Genomic DNA, 26,719 nt, shown 5'->3' with positions numbered 1-26,719 from the left:
ACATGTTGAACAATATTTTCTGCTTTTAGATTATTTTGTACTTAATTAATGCATCAGACATTGCTTAGTATTTGCATACTCTTAGAGAACAATTAAGGATCGTTTAGGTTAAGTGGTTATCTACACTCTTTAGACTAAAAGTTGTCAATGATAAGTGTTGAGAATTGTTGTTTAGGTTAGTTAGATTATAGCTTAATATCTTTTCTTCTCCAGAATATTTTATTTATTATTCGTTGTTTATGACAAAGTCTTAGCTGAAATTATTGCCTATTTTTCAGCTTTGAATAAAAAGTATTTGAGTTTTTCCTGTTTTGAAAGTGGGTATTTCATTTCTTCTTATTTGAACATTATATAATTTTATTCGTAAATAGCATTGCATGACTTCAACCACTTTTAAATAATAATTTATCGTTGCTCTAGAAGGTATGCAAACAAAAAACTAATAGGTTAAACAAAAGTTCCAAACAGAAAAAATTTTACTAGTCGACATACATTTACAACTATCATGCGAATAACATACATTACACCAAATTTTTTTTAATATTTAATAATTAATTTTTCAATTATAACATTAATATTTACACAAAATTCTTATTTCTGATTTTAGTTGAGTTTAATGATTCAATGCTAGAAGAAATATTTTATATGGTTTTTAGTGTTAAGTGTTGCATACTTTTATGCGCAAGTTTTACGCTATTATTTTAATTTCCGAGGACTTTGGTGGTAAAATAAGTATGAATGTGCTTAATTGAACATAATAAATTTTTTTTGCACTCCAAAAGGTATGCAAAACTAATTATAGTTCTGCATATTCAGGCTTCTAGCGGCATGCACAATAGCTGAAATAACTGGAATTTTCAAATAATAAAAAGGCTAAATAATGGCTATTAAAATATTTAGTTGTTGAATTTTGGTGTGCATATGAATTTCGACGTATTGTACATTATTTAACTTCATTTATGATTTTATGTACTAGAAATGTTTGTTATAAAATTAAAATATATAGTTAAACGTTAGAAAATTGATTTTAAAAATCAGTAGTGTATAAATAATAGTTTTACTTCTCCAAATATTGCCGACATTTGGGTGCTTTTAGTTTGTAAAATACAATACGATTTAACTGTCGCAATAGGAGAGGTAATTATCTGTATAAAATCCACTTGGTACGGTTTATTTTATGTAACTTGTAGGAACAAAATAATAAAAGTTTTTTTAACTATACTGTGGAATTTTTGTGGATTTTTTTTAGTAATATACCGTTTGATTAGATGTCAAGATATCTATAAGAAGCACAATGAAACGACTTCCATTTTAGGCATAGTATTTTTTCCAAATTGTTATTATTGGACACTCAACTAAATACTAAAAGTATGCTTTCAAATATTTTTAGTGCCTCTATATAACGGGTAACTAAATCAAAATCCTTAAATTCTAACACATTAATTTAGACTGATAGTGTAATATGACAATATGTCATATACCTTCCATTACTAAATTAATAACTGTCTTAAGAGCGAATTATCGCACTTACTTAGCAGCCTAAAGCTATGCTTCAATATATTTGCTAATAACAATTTACATAAGTTTTTAAGGCCCATAGAGCAAATTTTATGTCCATCAAGGTAATGCTTTAAATATTTAAAGGCAGTAGTAATAAATTTCGCAAGTTGTGAGCAATAAAACACTCAGATAAGCAATGCTTCAAGGCATAAGAAACTGGGTTTAACTATGTAAATGTGTCATGCAGCTTATCAAAACAAGAATTGCAAGAAATGTCTGTAAATAAATCTTTGAAATGGCAGCGAATGTATTATGTAACGCATGTAAGCATATTTTTAGGCACTAAAATCATAAAATGTACAATTTACTGAGAATTTGTTATTACAAATTTTAATCTCGACGATTTTTTAATCAAATAAATTATGTAGACTTCTGACAGTTTATTGATTTTTGAAGTGTACATATAGGCTGACTTGGATTACTTTTAAAGCTTCCACATTCTAATCTGTAAATACTTATTTAAAAACAATATAAAGAGATAAGAAAAAGTGTGTTGCATAAAATATATGTAGTATTGTGTATATTTTAAAAAGATTAAAATTAATTTTAAGCCAAACAGTGTGCTAAAATATGGCAATAAGGAAGAAACCTTACTGTACAGCATGAATCAGGTTTGATACTTTGCTAAGATGAAACAATACTGACTAAATCTATTTTGTTTCAGCAGCAAGCAGCTATATTGTATGAGGCATACTTCTGGGCGTGCATTTAAAAGCTTTTACATTTTAAGGTGCTCACCGGTAAATGTCTATAGAAAAACTAAGTTTTTGTATAATTTATGAGTGAGCATATTTCGCGCAAAATATACAATAAAAATATGCGCCAAAACATATTCAACGCTTTTTGGTAAATCAGCTTAAAATGTGTATCCAAATTTTTCTTGCTTTATAATGTATATAGAAGCATAATTTGAAGCGCCTGATGTGCTAAACTTTTAAATATTACAGCGTTCTTTGAAAATGTGAAGACTTTGTATATACGCAAAATAACGGAAAAACCGTTGTCGTGCGAGAGGTGTTGCTAAAGTGGAAGGGTGAGTAAAATTTAACCAAAAATGTGATCTAAGAGGACGAATGTGTGCGCTGTTATGGGTGCGGCATAAAATTTTTAATTAACAATTTTTGTTTTTCAGTGCTAAATGTTCTTTATAATCGCAGATTTTTGGCGCTGAAGTGTTGTTTTTTCAGATTTTTCAGATGGCGGAAATATTAATAGACTTCTAAGTTTTGATGGCAACGCTAGTTTGATAGCAGGTGGTTACGATTTTATGACTCTAAAACGCGATTGGTACACCCTTGCGCAAAAAGCCATTAAACTAGTTGTATGATTGCAGCGCTGCAGGTAAAAAGCGGGTGTGTTGTAAAAGTTACGCTAATGCGCGTAAATCACGTGCCGTGGTGTGCGTGCGTGTGTTTTTAGGTGTTATAGGATGGCAAACGTGCAAAAAGCTTTAATGTGTGCAATCATTTTGGGTTATTTGTATGAAAAAATTGATAAGAAGTCAAAAATAGGTCAAAATTATATTTTAAAAATAAATTTACATATTTTTAAAATTAATTTAAATTTAATTCAATAATCAAAATTGTATAAATTTAATAATCAAAATTATATTTTAAAAATAAATTTACATTTTTTTAAAATTAATTTAAATTTTTAAATTTTTTTAAATTTAGTTTTTAACTAGTTCATCTCCTTCTATCTCTAATTTGTGACTTTTTATGACAATAGTTGGACTTGACGATGTTAAAGCAACCACTTAAATATTGAAATTAGGTCAAAATAATTTTTTAAAAATTAATTTTAAATGTTTTAATTTTTTGCTATTTATTTTTTATCAAAAAAGTTACAAAAATAATCGAAAATTATTTTTTAAAAATAATTTAAATTTTTTTTATATATTTGAAGTTCATTTGAAACTTTTAATTTTTTTAAACTTAAGCTGGTCCAATTCCGTCTTTTTAAAATTTGAGTTGTTTTGTGATAATAGTTGGACAGTTAAATTTTAAACATCCACCCAAATATTTCCATTAAACAAAAAAAATCATAAATTTTTAAAACTTTTCGAAGACAAGCAAAAAAGCTTCTTTCAACATAAAAATGCAACCAATTCAAAACAAAAATTGATTTCATTTCATATACTTCACTTTTTGCTTTTTTTCATCTTTTTGCATGTTACAAGCACTTCACCTGTCTAGAGCAACAATTGCAACAACTATAGCAACCAACAACAACAACAAAAATATACTGTCACAATCGTAGAACATCTCAAGTTTTACGCACCATTACATTTTACTGAAGTCACACTGTCACAACGAGTGTTGTGCTACATAAGAGTGTGTCATGTCAGCTGTGGCGTATACGTAACATTTGTTCCATGCAAGCTACTCGTTATGGTGTGGTGGCGGCGATTTGGCAAGGATTGTGACAATTTCAAGTGAGTGTATGAATGTGTGAGAGAGATTTTATTGGCATGTGTATGTGAGTGAAATTAAATTCGAATAAGTTAAATGTAGCCAAGTAACAATAAAATGTGGCGGCACAGACTATTTGCTAAGGTGTGTCAGTTGGTGCTGTGTTAAACGTACGGAATTTGTTGTAGCTTTTAATCAAGCGAAGTGGAAATCGTGCTAGCAGATAAATCGATCGATAGGTGTAGGGAAAGTAAAGGATATGGTGAAATCCTTCTTCGTCATTTTACTTTCAAAAAGTTATGGTAAGTGAAGGTGCGTGCTATAAAATTATCTTTATTGGCGTGGAAGGTAAGTAATTAAGCAGATTGTAGTGTATATGATATATTTGCGGTGGAAAAATACGTGCTACGTTAATTAGATCTACGCTAAATTAGTAAAAGAGTCGAGATGTATGAGCAAAAATTTTTGGAAATTCCTGTGAAGGCGTGAGTGCTGAGGGTAAAAATGATTTTAGTTTGATTAAAAAGTAGTTTATTTTTGTATAATATATAAATTATATGCAATATATTTGCGCTAGACCCCGATTAAACGCGGTTTGTTAAATAATTATGCCCTGAACTTTTTCAAATACAATATAACACGTGTCTGTTAGAAACTTTTAAAATAAATCTAATCAATTTTGAGAATTCTAATGTAGCTAGAGCCGCTTTGAGAGATATTGTGAGTATACGAAATCGAAAATTTCAACGTAAGGTATAACTTTGCCAACCAGACACTAATTTTTGCAACCAAAATCAACACGCAAACTAAAATGATATCTAAAAACATCTACAAGCCGATAAGCTTCCAATTATATAAATAAGTGTGCTACAAAGGCACCTAGTGTCACTAGATTAAGTGAGATTGCACCTGTAATACCTCAAAAAGTCGCCATAAAGCTAAAAAGTGTCGTTAAATATTTAAGAAATATTGAAAAATGTACAAAGTGTTGTAATCTATAAGCCCACTGAAGCTTTAGGCTCTCAAGTGCGCAGTACAACACGTGTCAAAAATGTTCTAGATGGAATTTATGTAGACTCTAGACGTAGAACCGGATTTTGTGCAAATTATTTCAAACATTTTATACTTTTATTTATTTAATATGCCATTTTTCCATTTTCCATTCCAATTCGTTCCGTTCCATTTCAATATGTTCCGTTTCATTCCATTTTGTTTCTTTAATATCCTTTACTTTCCACATTAAAATTTTGAAAATGTATATTGGTTTTGTTGTTGCTTACAAATCCTAAGTGTAGCACTAATTATAACAGGTAACCTTAAACATGTTACTCATACGTCGTGTGGTACTGCTACTTGCAGGAAAATTATGAGGCCAGCGCGTTGTGGCGAAAATTGATTAAAATAAAATAAAAATATTTGTTGAACTGTTTGGTACGAATATAAAATTTAAAAATTTCTTTACAAAAATCACTAATCCTTACGTTTCAACCAATAATTGTGTAGAATACATACGTATGTATGTATATGTATGTACATACACAAGTTTGTTTAAAATGACTATATTACGTACAATCGGCTTACAAGGAAAACTTTTCAGTGAGTATCAAAATATCCAATTTTTAATTAAACATTTTATTCGAAATTATGCTGCTTCATTTCATGGTGGTCCGTTCCATTCCATTTCGTTCCGTTCAATTTCATTTCATTTCGTTCATTTAATTAAATTTCCTTAGTTTTATGTTCTTTTGTTTTTTTAATCCATTTTCTTGCGTTCCGTTTCATTTCACTGTATTCCGTTTCATTTTATTGCGTTCCGTTTTATTTCATTGTGTTCAACTTCATTTCAATATGTTGCTTTCCTTTTATTTCGTTTATTTTAGATGTTTTAGTGTTATTCGGTTCATTCTTTTATATTCCGTTTCATTCCATTGCGTTCCTTTTCAGTCCATTTCGTTCCCTTCTGTACTCTTTCCTTATTTTCCGATCTACTCGCATCACCTGCATATTTCATAACTATTTTAGCTTTAGTTGTTTTTTTTTTTTTTTTTTAACACCTTTGTACTTATAAAGCATGTTATGGTTACTCATACGCGATGCCTCACCAGATTTTGCACCATTAACTGGTGAAGCAAACTATTTCCTGGTATTTTCCACACAAAACTTGTTACGAGAAACCAACAAATATTATTTGAGAAAACTTACAAGGCCAGCATGTGGAGGCGCAAGTTTATAGAAAATAAGTATAGAAGTCAATACCGAACTATGTATATGTCAGCTTTGCAGCACTAACCTGCAGCTAAGTTAAGATAGCTATTCCAAAGTTAGCCAAGCCGCAAAACTTCATAAAACTTAGCTAAACTAAGCTAAGGTTAGTTCAACAAAGCGCTAAGCAGCTAAATGAGTGGTCCGTTACCAGGCGAAATTTATGTAGCTATTGCACTTCAATGCTAGAAGGCAATCACATCAACCATTCATACTTGTTTGTATGTATGTATGTGTGTATTCATGCAGGTAGGCAAGAATAACTGTATTGATTTTCAATTTTCCTCAATGCTTTTATTGCGTTTACACACAAAATAGCCGATAATGTGCTTAGCTCTAGCTTCCCAGGTGCACATACATTAGCATGTGTGTGTGAGAGATTATGTGAATATGTGTAAATATGTATGCATGTGTGTATCAAGTAGATATGTGGCGCTTTAACAAATAAATCAACTTGTCACTCGTTCACTTGTGAGCACTTAATGCAATTTTATGACTTCATATTTGCTACTTTTGTAGTCATTCTTCTTCAATAGAACACACACATACAAAACAGACTTATATTAATAAAATATTTTCGAGCATGTATTGGTTTTCTATTTCATTTATTGTACTTGTATGTACTTGTATGTATATATGTTGGTATGCCTTCCAACAGTACTATTGTGGCTGACAACGTATGTAATTTGCTGCAGTGGTAAAATCATAATCGCTAAGTGGCTAACAATGTGGGTGAACATGAATAAGCACAAAAGTTTGAATATGAGAAGTAACAAGTTTCTATGTATTTGTGTGTGTAAAAGTATGCGTAATTTCAGTGAAAATTTTTTATATGTAACAAATTCTTTCATAAAAAGGATATATATATATATATAAATATGTTTTTATGCATAAGAGTATGTACGTATGTATATAATAAGTATGTGTAATGTGCCAATAACGGAGGCATACTCAACTAGTGCTTTTATATTTACAGATTATTGAAGTCACTTGCTGGCCAACTCATGCAAATCATTAGCACTTCTGAGAGAGTATGTGAATTTATAGTTATGAAGAGTATACTAGTAAATTCTCATGGTGTATGATAGGGCTTTGGAGATACAAACTCATACTTAAACATATAAAAGCATATGCCTATGCGATGTCATAATTACTTTATCTGTAATGAAATCAAATTTTCTTAGTTTTTGTTTTGTAAATGGACATTTTTATACCCTGAACCGGGTATGTTAAGCTTTTTATAAAGTTTGTAATTGCATGATGGGCTGATTCCATTTAGCCATTTCCGTCTGTCTGTATACACGGGAACTAGATCTTCGGTTTTTGCGATATCGATCTGATTTTTAGGACATTTCCTTTTCTTCTCACAAAGTTGGTCATTTATCCAAAAAAAATCGCAAAAATTAATTTTTTAGTTTCATATGAATATAACCCCTATTGCCTCACAACTGATAACTAACATGCAGACAGCAGTTAACTGCCACAAATTTTTCTGGAAAAAAAATGCTCGTAGAAGAGATCAACTGCTGTATATGCATGAGTGCTTAAACACATCTAACCGACAGTGGCATATGAATATTATACAAGGAAAACACACTTCCACCCAGTAATACATAATTCTGTATGTCCCAAGCAAGTACGCATGCACAGCAACTCCACCAAACAGATTTATAAGCATATGAGAGAATATTTTGTAATATGCACAATGATTCTGCATCACTGCTCGTCGTTTGACATTCCACAGAATTGCACTAATGTTGCCAATAAATGTTAAAAATGGCAATGAAAAGTAAAGAATATAAGCAGAGAATGAAAGAAATGCACAATGCGCTTACACGTATCGATGAAGCAATTGAGCAGCTGTTGTACGTGGCGTATGAGTGACATTGATTCGCATAAGTAGACTGTATGTACTAAGAGTATGTAAATATGTGTGTGCGTGACTGCTCAATAGTAATTGCTATAATTGCACCAATCATATAAAGTGTTTTGCTATGCTTTGTAGTTGTAGGAATTGATTTTATTTATCAGCATTACTAAATGTTGCGTATACGCCCCAGTGGAATGTAAAGCAAAGTTACAACAGACAGAGTGCTCAGGTAGATGAAGTTTTATGAGTGCCAGGTGGTTTAAACAAATAAACTATTTTAATTGTTACTTTGGTTTCAGCTGAAACTATAAACATAAACTTAAGCGCAAACTTAACTTAACTTTGACGTAAATTTTAACATGATAGGTCAACATATTTTTTTCACATTGCAATTATCGTTTCCCCTTTAACAACAACCTTAACCGTAAACACAGCCTTTACTTAATACATACCTTAACTGTAAGCGTAACCTTTGAATTTTATCTTTATTACTATCCACCTTGGTTATTATCATAACTTTAACTATTATCTTAATTTCAACTTAAACCGTAATATTACTTAAACTTAGTGCCAAACTTGGTCTTGGACGTAATCGTGAACTTTATCGTTATTCTAACTAGTTATTAACCATGTATATTCTCAGCGCAAAACTAATGTACACTTTAGAGTTTATTACTATTACTACTTATGTACTTCAAACCAAACTTTTAACGTAACCTTAAACTTAGCCATAACTTTAACTTAACCGTAATTCTTCCGGTTTTTATAAATTTTGTTCATAATGACTATGATTTCAACGATAAATAAAACCTTAAACTTAACCTTTAACATAGCAATGCAACTTAACGTAAACTTACCGTTAGCCTTAACCGTAAAATTAGTCATAAACATTCTCAATAATATTTTTTTTCAGTTATGAATAAAACATTAAACTTAACCCCAATGTTAACATTGTAACTTAACGTAAACTTAACATTACCCTTAAGAGTAATTAAGTAGTTTAGTTATAAACATTAACAAAGAACATTTTTACTTTGCTCAGATTGAAACCTGTTTGGATTGAAACCTTAAGCGTAACCTTAGCTATATTTATTGCCAAAGAACAGTTTTACTGTGTTCTAAGCATTGTTGTAGTACTGTAAATTAGGATACTGTGACAAGGACCATGCTAAACAATGTGTGCTTTATCGGTGTTGTTCTTTCTTAACTAAAATTTTGTTTGAAAATCACTCTTACATCCAGTGAAGAACGAAGAGGCCTAGGGGGAGAGTTCCTCATTGATTGCTATTATATATGTGACTATAACTGATTGACATATTGAATAGAAATCCAAATTAAAGTATAATATGGGTGAGATGGCGAACAGGAATGGCTTTAAACGAAGGTATTTGCATAATTAATCGAAGTTTTCGGTGAGAATAGTGGCGACAGGTTGTTACCAACAAAAGATTAGAATAAGAATAGGAAAACAAGCTGCTTTTGAGGTGTTGAATGGAATAAGTGTTGAAGAGAAACGAGCTCAGTTAGCGGAACACGTGGGGTTTGAGATACGACTGGCAGCGAGCAATGAATCATCAATCTTAAATCATCTGTAATCTTCACTAGAGACTTTTTGGTTTCAAATCTTATAGGGCTGTAAGTTGGATAAGAAATCTTAGCAACATAAGATATCGCTGATACGACTTAAATGCCCTCCGCTCCATGAAAAGCTTCTTAAAAGGCTTACGTGGAACAGTAGTGAATTTTTGTGTACGAGGAGGTTAGATTATAGCATGCCGAAGGCCATTGAAAACCTACTACCCGTCCCTCCTTCAAAAGACAAGCATAACATAAATTGCTTTCTTTGCATTTATTTCCCTTTTGTTATACTTCGTTACAACTCAAATTAAACATTCTTGAAGCACCTAAGATAGAACTGAACAATGCGATAATTGCAGACAGCACTTTGCTTTGTGTTGTTGTATTTCAATTCAATTGAAAATTTGTATGTCTCAGCAAAAATAGCGAAAGATTGAAAATTTTCACAGAGATAAATACCAGCAAAATTAAAACTTAGCGAAGGAAAAAACATCAACACCGAAGTGAAAATACTTGTACAACAACAGTAAAACAAACAATGTGGAACTGAATAGCTTTCGCAACTTGTTGATAACAACAACGTCAAGTAGAAAACATTAAAAGCAACAAAAAGAGCCACGACGGCAAACAAGCCGCAACCGACAGGTAACTGACACGTCACTGGCAACCTTCGCCGCCTTCGCGGCTACGCTCCACAGCTGCTTAAAATGCCAGAAGGAGTTGGGTGGAAAGAATTCGTGAGCGCAAGTTGTATACTGGCAATGCAATTACCCATACTCTACATATATTTTAACCAAGCGAGTTCTACAATGACATGCAGACAGGAAACTAATGATGAGTTCGGCGATGGTGAAGGTATGGATACAAGAATGCAGCAACTATCGTGCAAGAGTGCAGGCGGGTATATATGCAAGAAAGCATTTTACATTCCACACATTTTTGATTTCTGATTGTTGCATTTTCTCTTCTTTCATTTATACTGCTGCCATTTGACGTAAGAAACTGGCGTAAAAAGTTCGTGAGTTTCATTGCAACTCGCGCTTTGGAGAGTAGCGCGCCTTCATGTCACGCTGCACAATCTGGTATGCGGTTGGAATGAAGGAACTTGGGTAATGGAATACCCAGAGGTGCGAAAATATTTTCAAATGTATACAATGTGAGAGCGAGGGTTTGCAGGTGAATATTGCAAAGGTATAGTGAATGAAATATATGTAAATAACTGAAATGTAAACTGAAAGCAATGTGAAATGAAATTAGGAAAAACTTATTAAAATAGTAAACAAAAAATGTATTCAATTTAGAGATAAAAATAACTTAATGGAAACTTAATTAGTCAAAATTGATATATTGTAGTTGTCCTTATCATTAGCATTTTATTAGCAATATAAAATTGTTTGTAAGGAATCTTCGTGAGTTGAAATTTTACTAAATTGCTTATAAGCTTTTTAAATAGTTCCTTAATTGGAACGATTAACAATATAAGTTCGGAATTCAACAAATGGAAAATTATATTAAATTTATTTCTATTAATTGAAATTATTACTAAATTGATTCCCTTAATTTCTTCTATTAGCAAGATAAAATTAATTAAATGCAAGCTTTGTGAGTGGAAATTGAACTAAATTTCTTAAGGGCTTTGTTATTAGTTCATTAATTGAGTCAAATAGCAATACAGAAATAAATAAATTTCAATTAATAAAATTTAAATTAATTTAGTGCACTTAGTTAAGTCACTTACCAATACAAGTTAGCTCTATAAAACTCAATATGTCTAATTTAATATAATTTAATTAATATATATACATACATGGTGCCGTTTGTTGTAGTTAATTGGCATTATAAAAACAAATATATAATTAAGTTAATGAACCCTTACGTAGTCAAAATAAATTTAGATGCTTTAATTGAGCCAATTAATTAAATAGACACATCTTGATTTGAAGTTTTTCTAATTGATTGTAGGCTTTGTAGAAAGCTTCATAATTGCTTATATTAGCAATATAAATCGAGTTTATTTAAATAAACTAAATGAAAATTAGTTAAAATTAATAATTCGCTTAATTAAGTCAATTAGCAATACGAATGAGCTTAACAAAAATTATTCACTCTTAATTTGGTTTATTAACAGTGTAAAAGCTAATACGGAAATAATTTAATGAAAACTAATTTACTCAGAATTAATTTAAATTTCATTAATTTAGTCAATTAGCAATAGAAAATCAAAATGTATTAAAAATCAACTAACCTTTATTACGCCTTTTTTATGTTCCCCATAATTTAGACAACTAACAACGAACACCTAATAGCCTAGTTTTATTTAATTGCTTCTAGACATTGAAAATGGGTCCTTAACTTAGTTAAGCCGCAAAAAGAAATCAAATATAAAACTAACTTGATAAAAATAATTTAGACAAAGTTAAATTAGTCCCATTTAAGTTTATTAAATAGTTATGTAAAACAAAAATTCATTTACGTGACACCAATAAATACTTATTTAAACTAAATTATTTTAACTCCAAATAACTCCAAGACCTTTGAAAACTTCTCACTAATAGTCAACTAGATTACTAAATAGAAATAAGTGTTACTTTTAATTAAGTCAATTAGCAATCCATTATAAATATATACAAGTATACGTAATAACAACTTAATTACTCGTCATTAGTCACTTAGCAATACATTTATATATAATATACAAACTGCTGAGTTAATCTGGAACCAATATTGAACATAATGAAATGAAACTAAAGCTGATTAAAAAGAAGGCACCATGGATCGAACGTATGACCCTAAGTAGTAAATAGTAGCGAGCACGCGAAATCCGTAACCTCGTCTGACGGCGACATCTAGTTTCTGACAGACTTTTCATCTCTGTTATAATATCTTTCAACTGTCGATGTTTGACTAAAAAATCTTTGAAATTGGCATCCACTTGACCAAACCGCTAACATATCCCTTAACTTAACTGACTTTGTGTCATCAATTTTTTCGCTATTTCCACAAAGCTTACGAAGTTTTCACCATAAAATTTGACATTTTTATGGCCAAAGTTTCAGACATTGTTACTCTTTTTTTCACCTCCTTTCTATAGTTTGCTTTGTTTTTCTTTTGTCAACGCTTCTTATTTATATCAAATTCAACAGTTGCAATTTGCTAGTGTGCATTGTTATTTTTGTAAAGTTCGATATTAGCCTCAAGTATACACAAGTAAAAAAAGTAAGGAAGTTTTAAGTTCGGATCTAACCGAAAATTTTATACTCTCGCGACTTGCAAGGATCAAAGCCCATTCATTTAGTGCTTGATTTATCGGGCTTTTAGTAGTTTTTAACAGTAACGCCAGATGGGGAGTGGGCGGGGTTGTCACCCGATTTCACCCATTTTCACACTGTGTTTTACAATTACTATTTTTACTCAAGTTACGGCTTGCACAAACAGACGGACGGACAGACGGATTTCAACTCGTCTCTTCATCCTGATCATTTATATATGTATAACCCTATATCTAACTCGGTTAGTTTTAGGTAATACAAACAAACGTTAGGTGAACAAAACTACTATACTCTGTAGCAACAGGTTGCGACAGTATAAAAAGGAAGAAAAGAAAGATAGCGGAAAATCTCGAGGTAACTTCAAGTATCTGCATTGTTCAAACTTTTATCGTATGAATAGCATTGCAGATAAACACCAAAACAAATGAGGAAGCTGCAAAAGTGGTTGGCAGAAAGATGGCGGTGCGAAGACAGTCGCAAGTGGTCGTTGGAGGAAATTGAAAACGAATGACAGAAGTGAGTTGTCGCTTGGTATCAGTGCCAGCGCTAAGAAATCCACATTTTTATCGTTTGCGAGTATAACAGGTACTTTACCACAAGCTCAGCAAGTTTGCATAGCTCAGTAAGTTTGCATAGCTCAGTAAGTTAAGATGTGACTTTGCATTTGCTACAAATTAAGCATAGACAATAAGCTTCTCGAAGTATAGGGTGGTGCTAATATAATTATCTTAGGAACGTTGGGTAAAAAAAAGGAATTTGTCGAGAGAACAAAGGGACTTAAGTCACGAGGGTAACTAGGACTGAGGTCTCAGCATCTATGAACTCTGTTCATAATTATCAAAAATTGGTGAAAGCAAGGAATATGTTAAGAAACTTGATCTTAAATGGATTTGAAAGAATTTGGTAATCTGGACTGGAATCTAAGCTTCTGTGAACTCAGTTAAAACCCTGTGTTTCAACAGATCATTTGCTTTTTTTATGGAGGTGCCATTATTCAGGATCTAGGGCGATCTCAGTGCCGATCTATTCTGAGTTCAGACAGTGGTAAACCTTCGAGCTAATATTCAAAATAAAAGGCTATTTCTCATAAAAAGCCATTAGCTTTACGAAGGCAATTTAAAAACCTTCGGAGTTCCTTCATTGCCTAAACCTAAGTATGAGGTAAGGTATTGTGAATTATAAGAAGGAAGAAGAGGGTGATTATGATCATGTCGAGACGGGAACTGGAAAGGAAGTTTCAGGAAACGAGACTCTTATATGCGAATTATCTCAAATATATTATCTCAAAACCGATTGAAATCGGTAAAAAATCGAATAAAAGATCGTAGGAAATAGTATGTGGCATATATATTTTTTATGCGTTTCTTAGCCAGAGTATCTGCAAATGAAATTACTTTCAAGGTTTAAAAAATTATATCGCACTAAAAACCCCTTCATCATGAATTTTTTCAAGCCTTTCTTCAAAGTAATGCACCCTATATTATCTTACATATACACAAATGTAGTTGACTAATGCGATTATCTTGACTGCCAAGAGCGACCACTTATAAAGTTAAGCTTTAAAAGAGCTGCAATGAAGACTGATTGGACTTTAAAAACAACAACAATTTTCTTGTTATGAATATAATATTTCTATAAAATATGAAAAATGAGAAAGTGTTGAAAAGCGTTTGCTGAAGCACAAGTAAATGCAAGACAAGCATGAAGAGAAGTGTGGTATGAAAAATAATCCTCTATGAATAGGAAGAAGCAAAAACTAAATAAAAAAAGATGTGAAAATATACAAATAACAGAAAGAACTATAGTTGCGAAAAAGTTTTTTTTTGTTTAAAGAAAGATGACAGAAAATCAAAAAACTGGAGTAGAAAAACAATGTTCTATAGAAATTAATAGAAAAAATCAAAAGAAAGGAGTATAATAATTTCGTATTAAATATATATATAAATATAAAAATATCAGAATTTTTAAGACAAATATTAATATGTCAAGTATAATGTGCAACATAGTTAAAATATAGTAGAAAAAGGTATAAAACGGAATAAAATTTTAGAATGGAAGGAAGAAGAAATAGCTGAAGAAAACTGTTGTCGTTGTAAAATATATTTTTTTGGAGTGAAGGTTTTGTGGGTCTGGATACAGTGGACTTACTCTCAAGATAACGGTAATATACTGTAAAAAAAATTTCTTTTCAAGGTATTTTAGTAAATGGTAGTATAAATTAGTAGTATAAATAGTAATAGTTTAAATAAATGGTAGTAGATAAAATTCAAATTAATAATTATTTTTCACAACTATAATATTTAAAATCATTCTCAACGGCTATTAAAATCAACAATAAAGCGAAGAATTTCTTTCGAAATCTTACAATTTGCTGCGACATCAAGCACAACCGTATCTTGTAGGGATTAATGCAATGAAATTTTAACTAAATATTGTCGCAAACTGCTTTCCTGCTTAGCTTGCACAAGTGAAGCTTCAAACTTCTCAAATACAGCAAACGAGCAGGAAATGCTGACGGCAAAAATTAGCTCAAAAGTTGCTTACAAATTCATTACGCATTCCCACACACAACAACAACACACACACGAATATATATATTTTGCTTACAGTGCAACTTGCTAGCTTAAGTACTCACCCGCACTTTCCGCACCGTCTTGCGGCTGTCGTTCTTGATGTTCACCGTCACGCAGACATCCTCGCCATGCGTATACCAGGCCTTATCGAGGCTCGCCCGCAAGCCGACACGTCCGTCCTGCAAGAGGAACGGCTTGTCCACCGCACCCTGTGGTCCACCGCCGCCGCCGCTAAGCGCACACGCTGCATTACCGCCAATCACACCGCCCCCCGTGCAGCCGCCACCCGGCGAAGCGGTGAGAGGAGCGCCGCTAATGCCGCCAACGCCGACAGCGCCAATGCCACCGGCAATAGCGGTGCAATCGTACTATTGCGGTTGAAGACATGAATGCCGGGGTTGTTGTTGTGGGAGATGGGAAGTAGGTGTTTGTAACGCGCAGCATTGTGTTGTTGTAGGGGGTTGTGAATTTTCATTGTATAATTTTGTTGTTGCCGTCAAGTAACGGGAGCGTGTGTGTGGTGGGGAAGAGAAGGAAACACGGAAACGCATATTCGATTAGTTGCTAACTACAAGTATATATATTGTTGTATAAGTATGCCTCACTTGTCGTTTATTCATTTCTTAACTTTCATTTTTCAATAACACACAACCTACACAGTCTACACTCCCTTCCTCTGACTCTACACTCCCACCGCTGTCTACCTACGTGCTATCCGCAGCCCACGGTCCACTGTTCTTAACCAACAATTCTCGGTATTTGCTGTCGACAGACTAATACATGAGTATTGGCTTAGTCTGCTGGTTTACTTTTCACTTTTTTATTGGCCGTCATTCTTCCGACAGCAAATATTGACTTAATTCAACTGCGATTGGCATTTTTACTATCCTCTAATAATTGTTATGCGCTTTAGATGCTTGCGTTGATCTCTTCGTTGGCTTTTTGTGCTAAAGTCTGCGCTTTTATATTTATTACCGCTTACATGTGTAATCACTTATTCGTGAGACATGCGAGAAATACTAATACACATTTTGTATTATGCTATCAAAAATTTAGAGGCTAAATTTTTATGTATGCCACAGGGTGACCCAAACAGAACTGAATTTTAATGAAAAGAGAAACTGAAAACTATTTGTTTTGCAAAGAACCAGAAGTTAAGCGCCTCCTCGCTTTTGATCTCCCTTTCGACCACAAAAAATAAATTAATAATAAGTGAGGTTATGTTGGAAACACCTAACAACTTTAGAATTAGTTTTGACAGAGTTGCCAGAAATCCATTCTAATATTGTATTTTTTTTACCAAAAACACTATTTAGAGTTCATGACAGTTCTGTTGTCTCAGCTCATAAAAAGCCACTAGTACTTCTGGCGTATCTAAGAATACTTTTTTAAGCTTGGACAATACATTTTGGTAGCCCTTGTACGAAAACGTGCTCCTCGCATGATTTATCTCAAAGTAATCAGGTATTTCTGAGAACTATCCCTTAATGTGGTACTCAAACCAACTTCAACAACAAATACTGCTGTTCTGTTCATCTAGATCATTTAAATATTTCAAGAGCATCGTTCGTAGGTTAGTCACGTTCGAAATAGAGACAGACTTTCTTAAGCCTTTTATATATAAAGTAGATTTCAAAACAGGAAACTTGATCTTATCATTTCTTTTTTTCTTGAAGAAGTATTTGCCCTGTTTCGAGTCATCATTACTAAAGAATACAGAAACTTTTGGTTTATTTCATAAAATCCACCTGCAAGGATCTTCAATTTCTTTTTATTGTCCTACAAACTTTTAAACCTTTCCAAAAAGTTAAAGTGAGATAAGTAGTCAGTATTATGCTGATTGATAGGATTGAGTGAATAACTGTTGCTCGCGGGCCTAGGCAAGACTTCGCGTGTGTGTGTTTGGAACTACATTGTGGCAAGCTCGAGTTCTGGTAGCTTAACATACAGGTCAATAGTTCGTGAATTTCGTTCGCAAAAAGTATCTAATAAGCTCTAGACGGGCAATTAGTGAAATGAGTCATGCAGTTTGTGGAAAGAATGTGAATCACATATATATGTAGAAGAAAAATCTGGTCCAAACTTCAAATAAGAAATTGGATCTACAGTTTTGTCTACTTTATAGACCAACTACTATTTATCTAGAAAACTAACCATTAAGGGATATTTTAAAGTAAAATTATGGTTAAGATCTTAATTCACGTGCCGCACATTATAACTTTAACTAACTTATATGTAATATATAGGGATCCGATATCGGGTAGTAATATTGAGAGAACTACTAGCGTGATACAATGATATATTTTGAAATAAGCGGTATGAACATCGGCTTTTTACCTTTCAGTGATAAATATCAATAAAAATATGAGGGAATATATTCCTTTTTTTAAACTGGACATTACAAGTTGACTTCTTTAGGGTACTGCTGATGTATAGCTATAAAGGCTAATTTTATACAACTAATTTCAGTCTCTCCCCTTCTGCATTTGTCGACTTGATTTACTGATAACTTTTTATGACTCAATTGAATTAATATTTTTATTGCCAACTTCAAATTTATGACTTTTGGTGCACTTCAATTAAATTATGTACTCACATCTACAAATTTCGTGAATTTTAATTATAACATGCCAAAAATTTTATTGGTTGGTTGAACTCTAAAAAGTACATTAAGATAAATTGGCAAGCGGGTGAATAAATGACCTCATAAAAATTCAATGCCAATGTCGAATGCCAAGAACAGTATGGTTAACTTGGAAAATTTCAAAATTGCACCCGAAATTTTTGTTGAGAATCAGTCTCGCTGGTAAAGTGACTTTATAATAAATATCGTTAGCAGAAATATAGATGACTGAGAATCGAAGCGAGTGTTCTACTTTATTTAGAATTAGTTAAAAGTATTTACTTATCAAGATTTTATAGGAGAGCTTCTTGAATTGAAATCTGAAAACTGGCTTTTATTTTTAAGATGTATTTAAAAGATTTCGGAAAATTTGCATAATGCATTGTGGAAGCCCTGAGCTGTTTTGAACGTACTCAACTATGTACAAATCGCACAAAAGAGGAAGATATTCATCTATCGATTAAAGCTTCAAAATGGTGGGATAAAGTTTGCCGATCTTTGTCGTTATTTGTGAAAGATACCAGTAATCTTTAAGTCGTTCTGAAGTAGCTTGAAACATGAAGAATGCTTTATCTACTGGACGGTATTTCAAAGCATACTGAAAGTTTGAGCGGAAATTCGGCCTAAGAAGTATTATATTACCATTTTAATACTTTGAAGAGCCTTTTTATATTACTTATATAATCGTAATATAACGAATGGACTATCACATCTGTTTGTATCATAGAATAACACTGCAACGACATTTAAAGAATTAGGCTGAATGACGTTAATTCTTAAGGGTGGACCACGATTGAACATATCAATTGCGAAGTTCAATGTGAGACTATTTTCGCTCGTTCAGATCTAGTGAGTTTTTTGCTAAGTTAAAAAAAGTTTTGTAAGACTGGATATATATTCCAAGACAGAAAACAATAAGAATGCATAAAATATTTTTCCATACTTTGGTTTAAGATGCATCGATAAGGCAATGACCGCAATAATAATCTCTATTAGAGTCGAGATCTGTAGCTTTATCAGCATTTGGTTTTTTAATTGGCGCTCTTGTCCCAAGAGATCTAGCAACAATTTAAGAACTAATTCAACTTAGATGACTCCAAGTGCTATCTTATTGGGCAGCTGGTTCCTAGTGCGACTCTTATGACAAGTGTATCTGAAGTTGTTTGGCGCATGAGACGGCCCTGTTAACCATCCGAACAGAATATCGAGCTGAGATCGAGCGGGATGCTAGACATTCTGAACCTATCTTTGATGCTAAGCTCATCCAGATAAATATCTCTCGATTCAAAAAGGATTTAATGACCTCCAGCATCTGTTTTAATAAGAATTCAGAAGGTTCTGAAATACTTATGGAAATAAATGTCTATTATGATGAACTAACTGACAGTCGCCAGCTCTTATAGACGCTAATCGAGTTGGAAAGAATAAGTAACTAAAGCACATTCGATGGTACTGGATACCTCAGTATCCTCTAGAATAAATGTCTTCACTATTTCTGGCAAGTTGTGAAGTTTCATAAGACTATGCTTCATGCTGTGAGCTTCATTCTTATTGAAGGTGACAAAAATTACCGCTATAACAATGGATCGTAGTATAGTTTTTAAGATATAGTTGCTGTTTCCAACATTACTCAGCACTGCTCTGCTTTTATAATTTCATTACCTGGGCAGATTGATTGTTTCTTCTAATATTCTCTTGTGGTTTAGGTAAGTCATCTACGATGTCTTGTTGTCTATGTAACGTTAGTTTACTGTCTTCTTTTGTATCTACAATAATATTTAATTTTTTACTCACCTCTTGAAACGATTTACTGTAATTATAGAACGGATCATTGGGACACTTCTCAATCTCGCTTTTACTGCGTCCAAAGCGACCGCTAAAACGAAAAGACTTCGGCGAGAGGCGCAGCTTAGGAAACGAATCACCACGCTCCGACTTACGCGGCTTGGTGTGGCTCTGTGTAGTGGGTTGTATGCGTTCACCAGCAACAACAGCAGAGCCGGCGGTGGTAGCACCTTCAAAGCTCGTATTACTATCAGCGCTGCCGCTGCCACCCAGCATGGATGACAAGGCCGGTGTTGTATTGCCATTTTGCGCGATGAGTGCACCAGTAGCACTAAGCGTTGCGGGTGGTGAAGTGAGCGCGGCGGTCAGTGGCGGTGAGGCGCCTTGATTGTTGATGAGCGCGGCGAAATTCTCCGGACCGTTTGACTGCTGATACACATCGGTGCGATAGATAACGCGTACGCCCATTTTGACTGAGGCGCGCCGATGGAACTTTTCATCTGTTTTATCAGCTGAAAGCAAAAGAAAGACATTTATAAAATATGCGTTCTATTAATAGGTTGAGTGCAGGGGGCTGGAGGTAAGTCGAGAGTAATCGATAAGCGTAAATCAATTGCTGCATGGCAAAGTAACACCGGCGCATTGGAGAGCGCGAGCAAGAGGGTGTCGGTGTGTTGGCGTTTAAAAAATGGCTTGTTGAAAAAGTACCGTTGCGTGCAGTTAACGAGCCATTCAAATGGCTTTTAGCGTTTAATGGGCTTTTAAGCGGCTTACGGCAACACACCGGCAGAAGTTCTCTCTTTGTGCTTGTACCTGCCATACTCTCCCACTATAACTGTATACAACTAGTATATAGCAGCCGCAGCGCGTTACTGGAACCCTAGAAGGCTGTAACACATATACGTTTGCGGTCTTTGGTCACCTGAGCTCCGGCATTTCGTTACTTGTGCGGTCGCACATGGCATGCCACCACAGCGTTGGCGCAATTTCGTCTTTTTTTGTCATCTTTGTCAACCTTTTAGCACGAAATTGCTAAGTTGTACATGCAGCTGACTCCACTCGAAGCATTGTATGTACATGTACTCGTAAAGGCTTGTAGTACAAAGAGTGCGAAGTGAAGTATGCTGCAGAGTGAGGTATGTGATTCTGCATGTGTAGTTCTGTGTGTTCAATGTACCGTATAATTACCGGCAACACAGCAACATGTGCTTACGTATACGAAATTTGAAGTTTCTTCTCCACCGCATGCAATTTTGTTAATTATCGACTGTTTTGTGATTTGCGCTTAGTTCAGGAATAAGTCGTGGAAGCTGTCTAATCATTGAAAGAGTACAGCAAAGCTTTGAGCTGGGTTGAAATGGTGTGGGACTACTTAGTATAAGTATAGTGGTTCAGGGTAAATTAGAGTTTGGATCCGGCTAGGTATAGGTTAGGTTGAAGAGACCAGTCTTGCTGTCAATATTTACAAAATCGAAAAACATACAGTGTTAGATAACGGTACTGTTAAATTTCGATAGAGTCCTAAAAACCTCTTTGGGGTAGGAGATTCGATGTTATAAACTTTAACAAGCGAGATCAAGGTCGACTATGTTATATGCAAGGAGCCGTCATAAAATCGTTAAAACGGTGGCTCTTGTTATTAAGTAAATAAAATTTTAACTATTAATAACGGTAATCCCAAAATACAATACAAAAACGCGCCAAACTATGATATGAGCATGGAAGAGAAGAAGATTATGTATATCAAATTGGTTTTGTGGTTCCAAAGTCGGCAATAATCCAACCACAGAAAGCAGTAATTCTAAACATTGATAAAAGAGCTCGTCATTCTTAACATACTTGAGAAAGTTAACTGTTCTTTAGGAAGCCTATGTTTGAAATATATTAGCCGCTTTAAAGGTTAAGGAACGGTGGTTTCAGGCATTTACCTCCAAAGTCGAGGAAAATCATACTATAAATAATTTTAATTCCAAACGTCTCAGTAAACTTTCATTGTTCGATGAGGAACTTTAACGTACGGCTTCATTTCGAAAGGTTTGAACCAAAGAGTGACTAACGTCTTATAGGGATGTCTTGCGAGAGTAATAAGCTATTAGATTTTGAGGCATATGATCTAAAATGTAATATTTCACTATATACTGGCGGCCGATAAGGATTTATATTATGTTGGTCTCCATTTCACATAAGCTTTGTTGAAGGTGAAGTCCCAGCCTCCGATAGCTAGAAACAATTTATTAATGGTAGGGAAAATCCCTAGCCACCGAAATATATGGAGTAGATCTCTTCTACAGCTCCGCCAAGTTTCCAACAGAGCTGCAAGGGCCAATTACTACATATACGTGAAGATAATAGAAGTGATGTTAAATTAGGATGAAATGAACTAAATTTAATTTTGTGAGGTTAGGTACGATTTAACAAGAATTAACCAGCGAAGATTACACAATTTCAGTGAAGCTCAATAAATTGGTTCTATTATAAAAATATTATTAAATATATCACTTTTGAGCTCGCTTATGAGCAAGTTTTGCCGCATAACTTCGAAATAAGGATCGGTCCTCAAAACTAACTGGCCTTTTATTCATTTGGGGACTATAGTGGTTCTGTACTGTAAAAAATCTATGCAGTGGGGAGTCATAATTTATTTACTAGTTATCTCGTCGTTAAAATTCTGAAATATGCTCTCCTCTTTTTCGACAAACAAATTGTTGACAATGGTAGTTAACAATTTGGGAGAGTCCTTTTAAGATACCAGCTCTATCACTCATAATCTACTGTTTCCTAACTCCGGCTTGGGAGCTATTTTTATGGTTATGATATTAGTAATTGTCGATGTGTCGTTTGTCAATATGTCGGCTGTAAAGTAAATATTAATGAATACTAACAGTCAACTGTCAGTTGTAATATGTCATTTTATTTTTATTTTTATTGTTTTTACTTTTAAAAGCTTTTATTGCTTGAAAGCCTAGTATAATCAGAAAATTGTGCACTTAAAAGTTATTAAAGTTTTATAAAGAAAAACTTTATAATTGTGAGTTTAGTTAAGAGTTCTGTCATCTGTTATTTGTAAGCTGTCATGTATCATAATATTGATCGCAAGTACAAAAAGACAGGAATATGTGTTTAATACAAACAAGAACCATTTTTTGCCGCAGTTACTGACTCTATATCGCAACTATCACAAGGTACAATTCGAATGGGGTTCTCCTTTTTGACACCTCCAGTTGTTTTACTGAGACATTGTTTAACTTAGCAACGGTAAAACACGTGCGACAACTCGTTAAGGAGATTGGTTGTTTGCTTTGAATCAATTTTCTGAAGCTTAAACAAATTTTTTCTAGTACGCGTACAACAAAAGTATTTATCACAGTCTGAAAATGATTGTGAAGGTGTGGAGTTGAAAACAACTGACAGCTAGAAATCTGTACCTCTTTGTAACTTTATTGAGAGAATTTAGACTATGTAGCTATAATTGACACACTATACTACTATAATGGCAATTGAATATGTACCCTTTTAAATACAGCCTTTAGTCCAAACAACAGCGTAATACTGACCAGAAAGCCTGAAGTCTCGAATATAATAAAGCATAAGCCGTTAAACAACTCAAATTGCCGCCAAAAATAATAATATTTCATATTGCCACAAATTCGAGCATATATTCATGGTTATATTCCAGATTTTACGAGTTCATTAACTTAACTGATAGAAGCAAGTTAATAATTTTGCTACTTCAACCATCAAAGTTGCAATCCCTGAGGCTTTCATTTCCACTACATAATCGAAAAGTTTCAAAAATCTGCTCTACTTTGTTTACATTTCTAAATATTTAAATTGAAATTTAATAAAAATTTGAGTGTTGCTTTGCGTTGCGATTTGAATATTTGTTTATGCGTCAGCGGCCACAATATTTTTATCGGTTGTGTGGGTGAGGGAGTTGAAGTGCCGTGCAATGGTTGTTAAGTTTTTGCGGACTTGTTTTCCGGTATTTGTTGAGTAATATTTTCATTTGGAAATTTTGTGAGTGTGATAGTGCAACTGGTAAATATGTATGTTTGTTTGTGCGTAGATTATTGATGCGGTTTGCTGTATTGAATATTTTTTTGTGGATTTCGTTGTATCAATACACTGGTGTATTTAGTGAAATATTTATTGACAATTTCGAAGAAGTTTATTGCAGCAGCAGCAATTACATGTGAAAATATTATTGCCGCCAATATATTGAAATATTAAAGAAATAGAACTAAAAATAGAAAGAAAAATTTGAAAACAAAAATGTTAAAGGATTTTATTGAAAATATTATTATATTATACCACATTTAATATAATTTAATTTAATTTTGTTGTATATTTTTTTTCCTAATTATCAAATTCATTTTTTCAGTCAATCTAATTTTTAAATAATATTGCTTTTTTAATAATATATAATTTAATCTATTCTATTTTTATTTCATTTAAATTACTTTAATTTTGTTGTTTTGTTTTATTTGTATCCAATTTAATTTCTTATTATTTTCTCCTTATTTTTCTTAATTTAATATATCTAAACTTATTAAATTAATTTAATGTTTTATCTAATATTATTTCGTTAAATCTTTTTATTCTTTTTAATTTAGTTTTATTTTATTTTATTTCATTCCGTTTTATTTAACTTCGTTTCCTGTCATTTCGTTTCGTTTCGTTTCGTTTCATTTCATTAAATTTTTTAAATTTTATTTTATTTATTTTTTATTTAATTTTTTATTTTATTATTTTGTAAATTATATTTTTTTTAGTTAATTTTATTTTATTTTATACAATTCATTTCAATTGCGAGAAGACAGAGCGATCTTATCAAGGCACTCTTCAAAGAGGAAATTTGATTTAAGTCCAAGTTTGATCAGAGCTCCCTTTTCCGAAATCAATCAGCATTAGTAATTTAATTCAAAAAACTAAGTTATGCCGTTTTTGGGTTTGTCATTTGTCAGCTGTCATGTAAGAAATTCTGAATTTCTGCTTTCCCACACCCTTCGAGCTGCATCTGTAACTAAAATTTCTTCTAATCGGTTTAGTTGTCAAATTGTTATGTTAACTAAAAGCATTTTATATGCAAATGGCAACACTAATGCAAGAAAGCAATCAAGTGCTGCATTCAAAAGTGTTGCTCACCAGAGAGTTAAGTTGCATTTGTTACACTTCAGTGTTTAACTAATACACGCAATAGCAAAAATAACACTTAATAATAACGTAGCAACGTAGTAGAGCAAATTCTATTATGTTAGTGACAGCGAAATGTCAGTGCTGACGCAAATGTCACACCTCACGCATGAGCACACACCAATACACGCACACATATACGTGTAACAGCGTTTTAGGTGTGAAAACGTTTGCGAATGTGTGTGTTTGTTAGCAGTGCAGTTAAACGGATTTCCGTCAGAGGCATGCACGTTGCATACATCTAGGCGCATATGTGGCTGCAGTGGCGCCAATAAATGGGCTCGCCTTGATGTACTGTGATACGATACCAGCGCACAGGATATTCAATTTCCGGTTTAATAAAATTGCGCCAAGGAGGAACTAATATAAAAATTATGTGCTATGTGAGTATGTGTGTTTGAGTACGAAATTGAATATTGGCGGCCTTCGCGGCGCCGCAACGCTCATGTGTCTGCTTGTAACAAAGCGTGCGCTTTTTAATTCCAATTTTCCATTGCACATGCAACATGACACATTACACATAACGTTGTAGGCCTTTGATTCACTTAGCGTTGCGTGCATTTTTAATATGATTAGCGTGTTGGCAAGGGATATGCGTGTCCTTGACATAAGTGAATCCCTTTCCAATCATTTTTACCACAACTTTATCTGCAGTAAATGTTTTTGCAACAAAAAATTTGTTATCATAATTTTCTTCGTGTTTCTGCTCAAGTGTTTAGTAATTATCTCAATATTTCCTGTTCTCGATGTTTATATATCAACCCTTTTAGTAACGTTTTTTCGCTTTTAATGACACTTTCTCTCTCTTTGCTTTCTGCACTTTCTCCAATTGTTTTTAATTTGTTTTTCTGGTCTCACAATTAATGTTTGTTTTCTGTTGTGTTTATTATTTCCACTCACCTATAAAGCAGCGCACATCATAGCTGGTGCCGATCGGTGCGCCATAGTAACGTTTTGCCGGCACTAATTGCACACTAGGGGGCGCTTGTGGGGTTAGGGTGAGTGTGAATGGGTGTGCGCCATCGCCAAGACGCTTCACTAAGGCTTCCTAGAATGAAAAATGTGTGAAAAAATGTGATATTTCCTTAAACGTAAAAATTAATTATATAATGAAAATAATTAAAATTTAAATTAGGAAAAATTATTGTTTTAATAGCAAAATCAAAAGAAAATCAAACTTAAAATTAAGAAAAAAAATACTATTAATATTAAAATTAATATTACAACAAAAGCTACATTAAAAAACAAAAATTTAATTTAAACTTAAAATTTGTTACTACCATTAAATAATTATTATTAATTTAAATTTATAGTTTAAATTAAAATGAAAAATTAAGTTATAAGTAAATTCACTTAAAGAACTGCAGTTAATTTATAATTTAATTTAAAAATTAAATTTAAACATTATAATTTAAACAATATGAAATAGAGAAAAATTTGAAGTATAATTGAAATCTAAAATTAAAGTATAAGTTCAAATTATAATTCAAATAAAAATTAAACAAGTATTGCATTAAAATTACTACTAAATTAAAATTAATAATAATATTCCAAAAAAAAATTTGAGTTGAAGTTATAATAATAATTGAAGCAAA

At 32.8% G+C, this 26,719-nt stretch overlaps 1 protein-coding gene across 1 annotated transcript in view; it reads right to left on the bottom strand.

The window, feature by feature from the left end:
- The window catches only part of LOC106625174 (uncharacterized), a 106,640-nt gene that overhangs the window by 11,621 nt on the left and 68,300 nt on the right, over nucleotides 1-26,719 (bottom strand). The window contains 3 exon segments of the mRNA XM_070109953.1: nucleotides 15,586-15,891; nucleotides 19,941-20,443; nucleotides 26,025-26,172. Of these exon segments, the coding sequence (XP_069966054.1) occupies nucleotides 15,586-15,891; nucleotides 19,941-20,443; nucleotides 26,025-26,172 (957 nt within the window).

The sequence above is a fragment of the Bactrocera oleae genome, chromosome 5 (genome assembly GCF_042242935.1).
Source record: "Bactrocera oleae isolate idBacOlea1 chromosome 5, idBacOlea1, whole genome shotgun sequence".
In the NCBI taxonomy this organism is placed as follows: Eukaryota; Metazoa; Arthropoda; class Insecta; order Diptera; family Tephritidae; genus Bactrocera; species Bactrocera oleae.
This window is presented reverse-complemented; position numbering and strand designations above follow the sequence as displayed.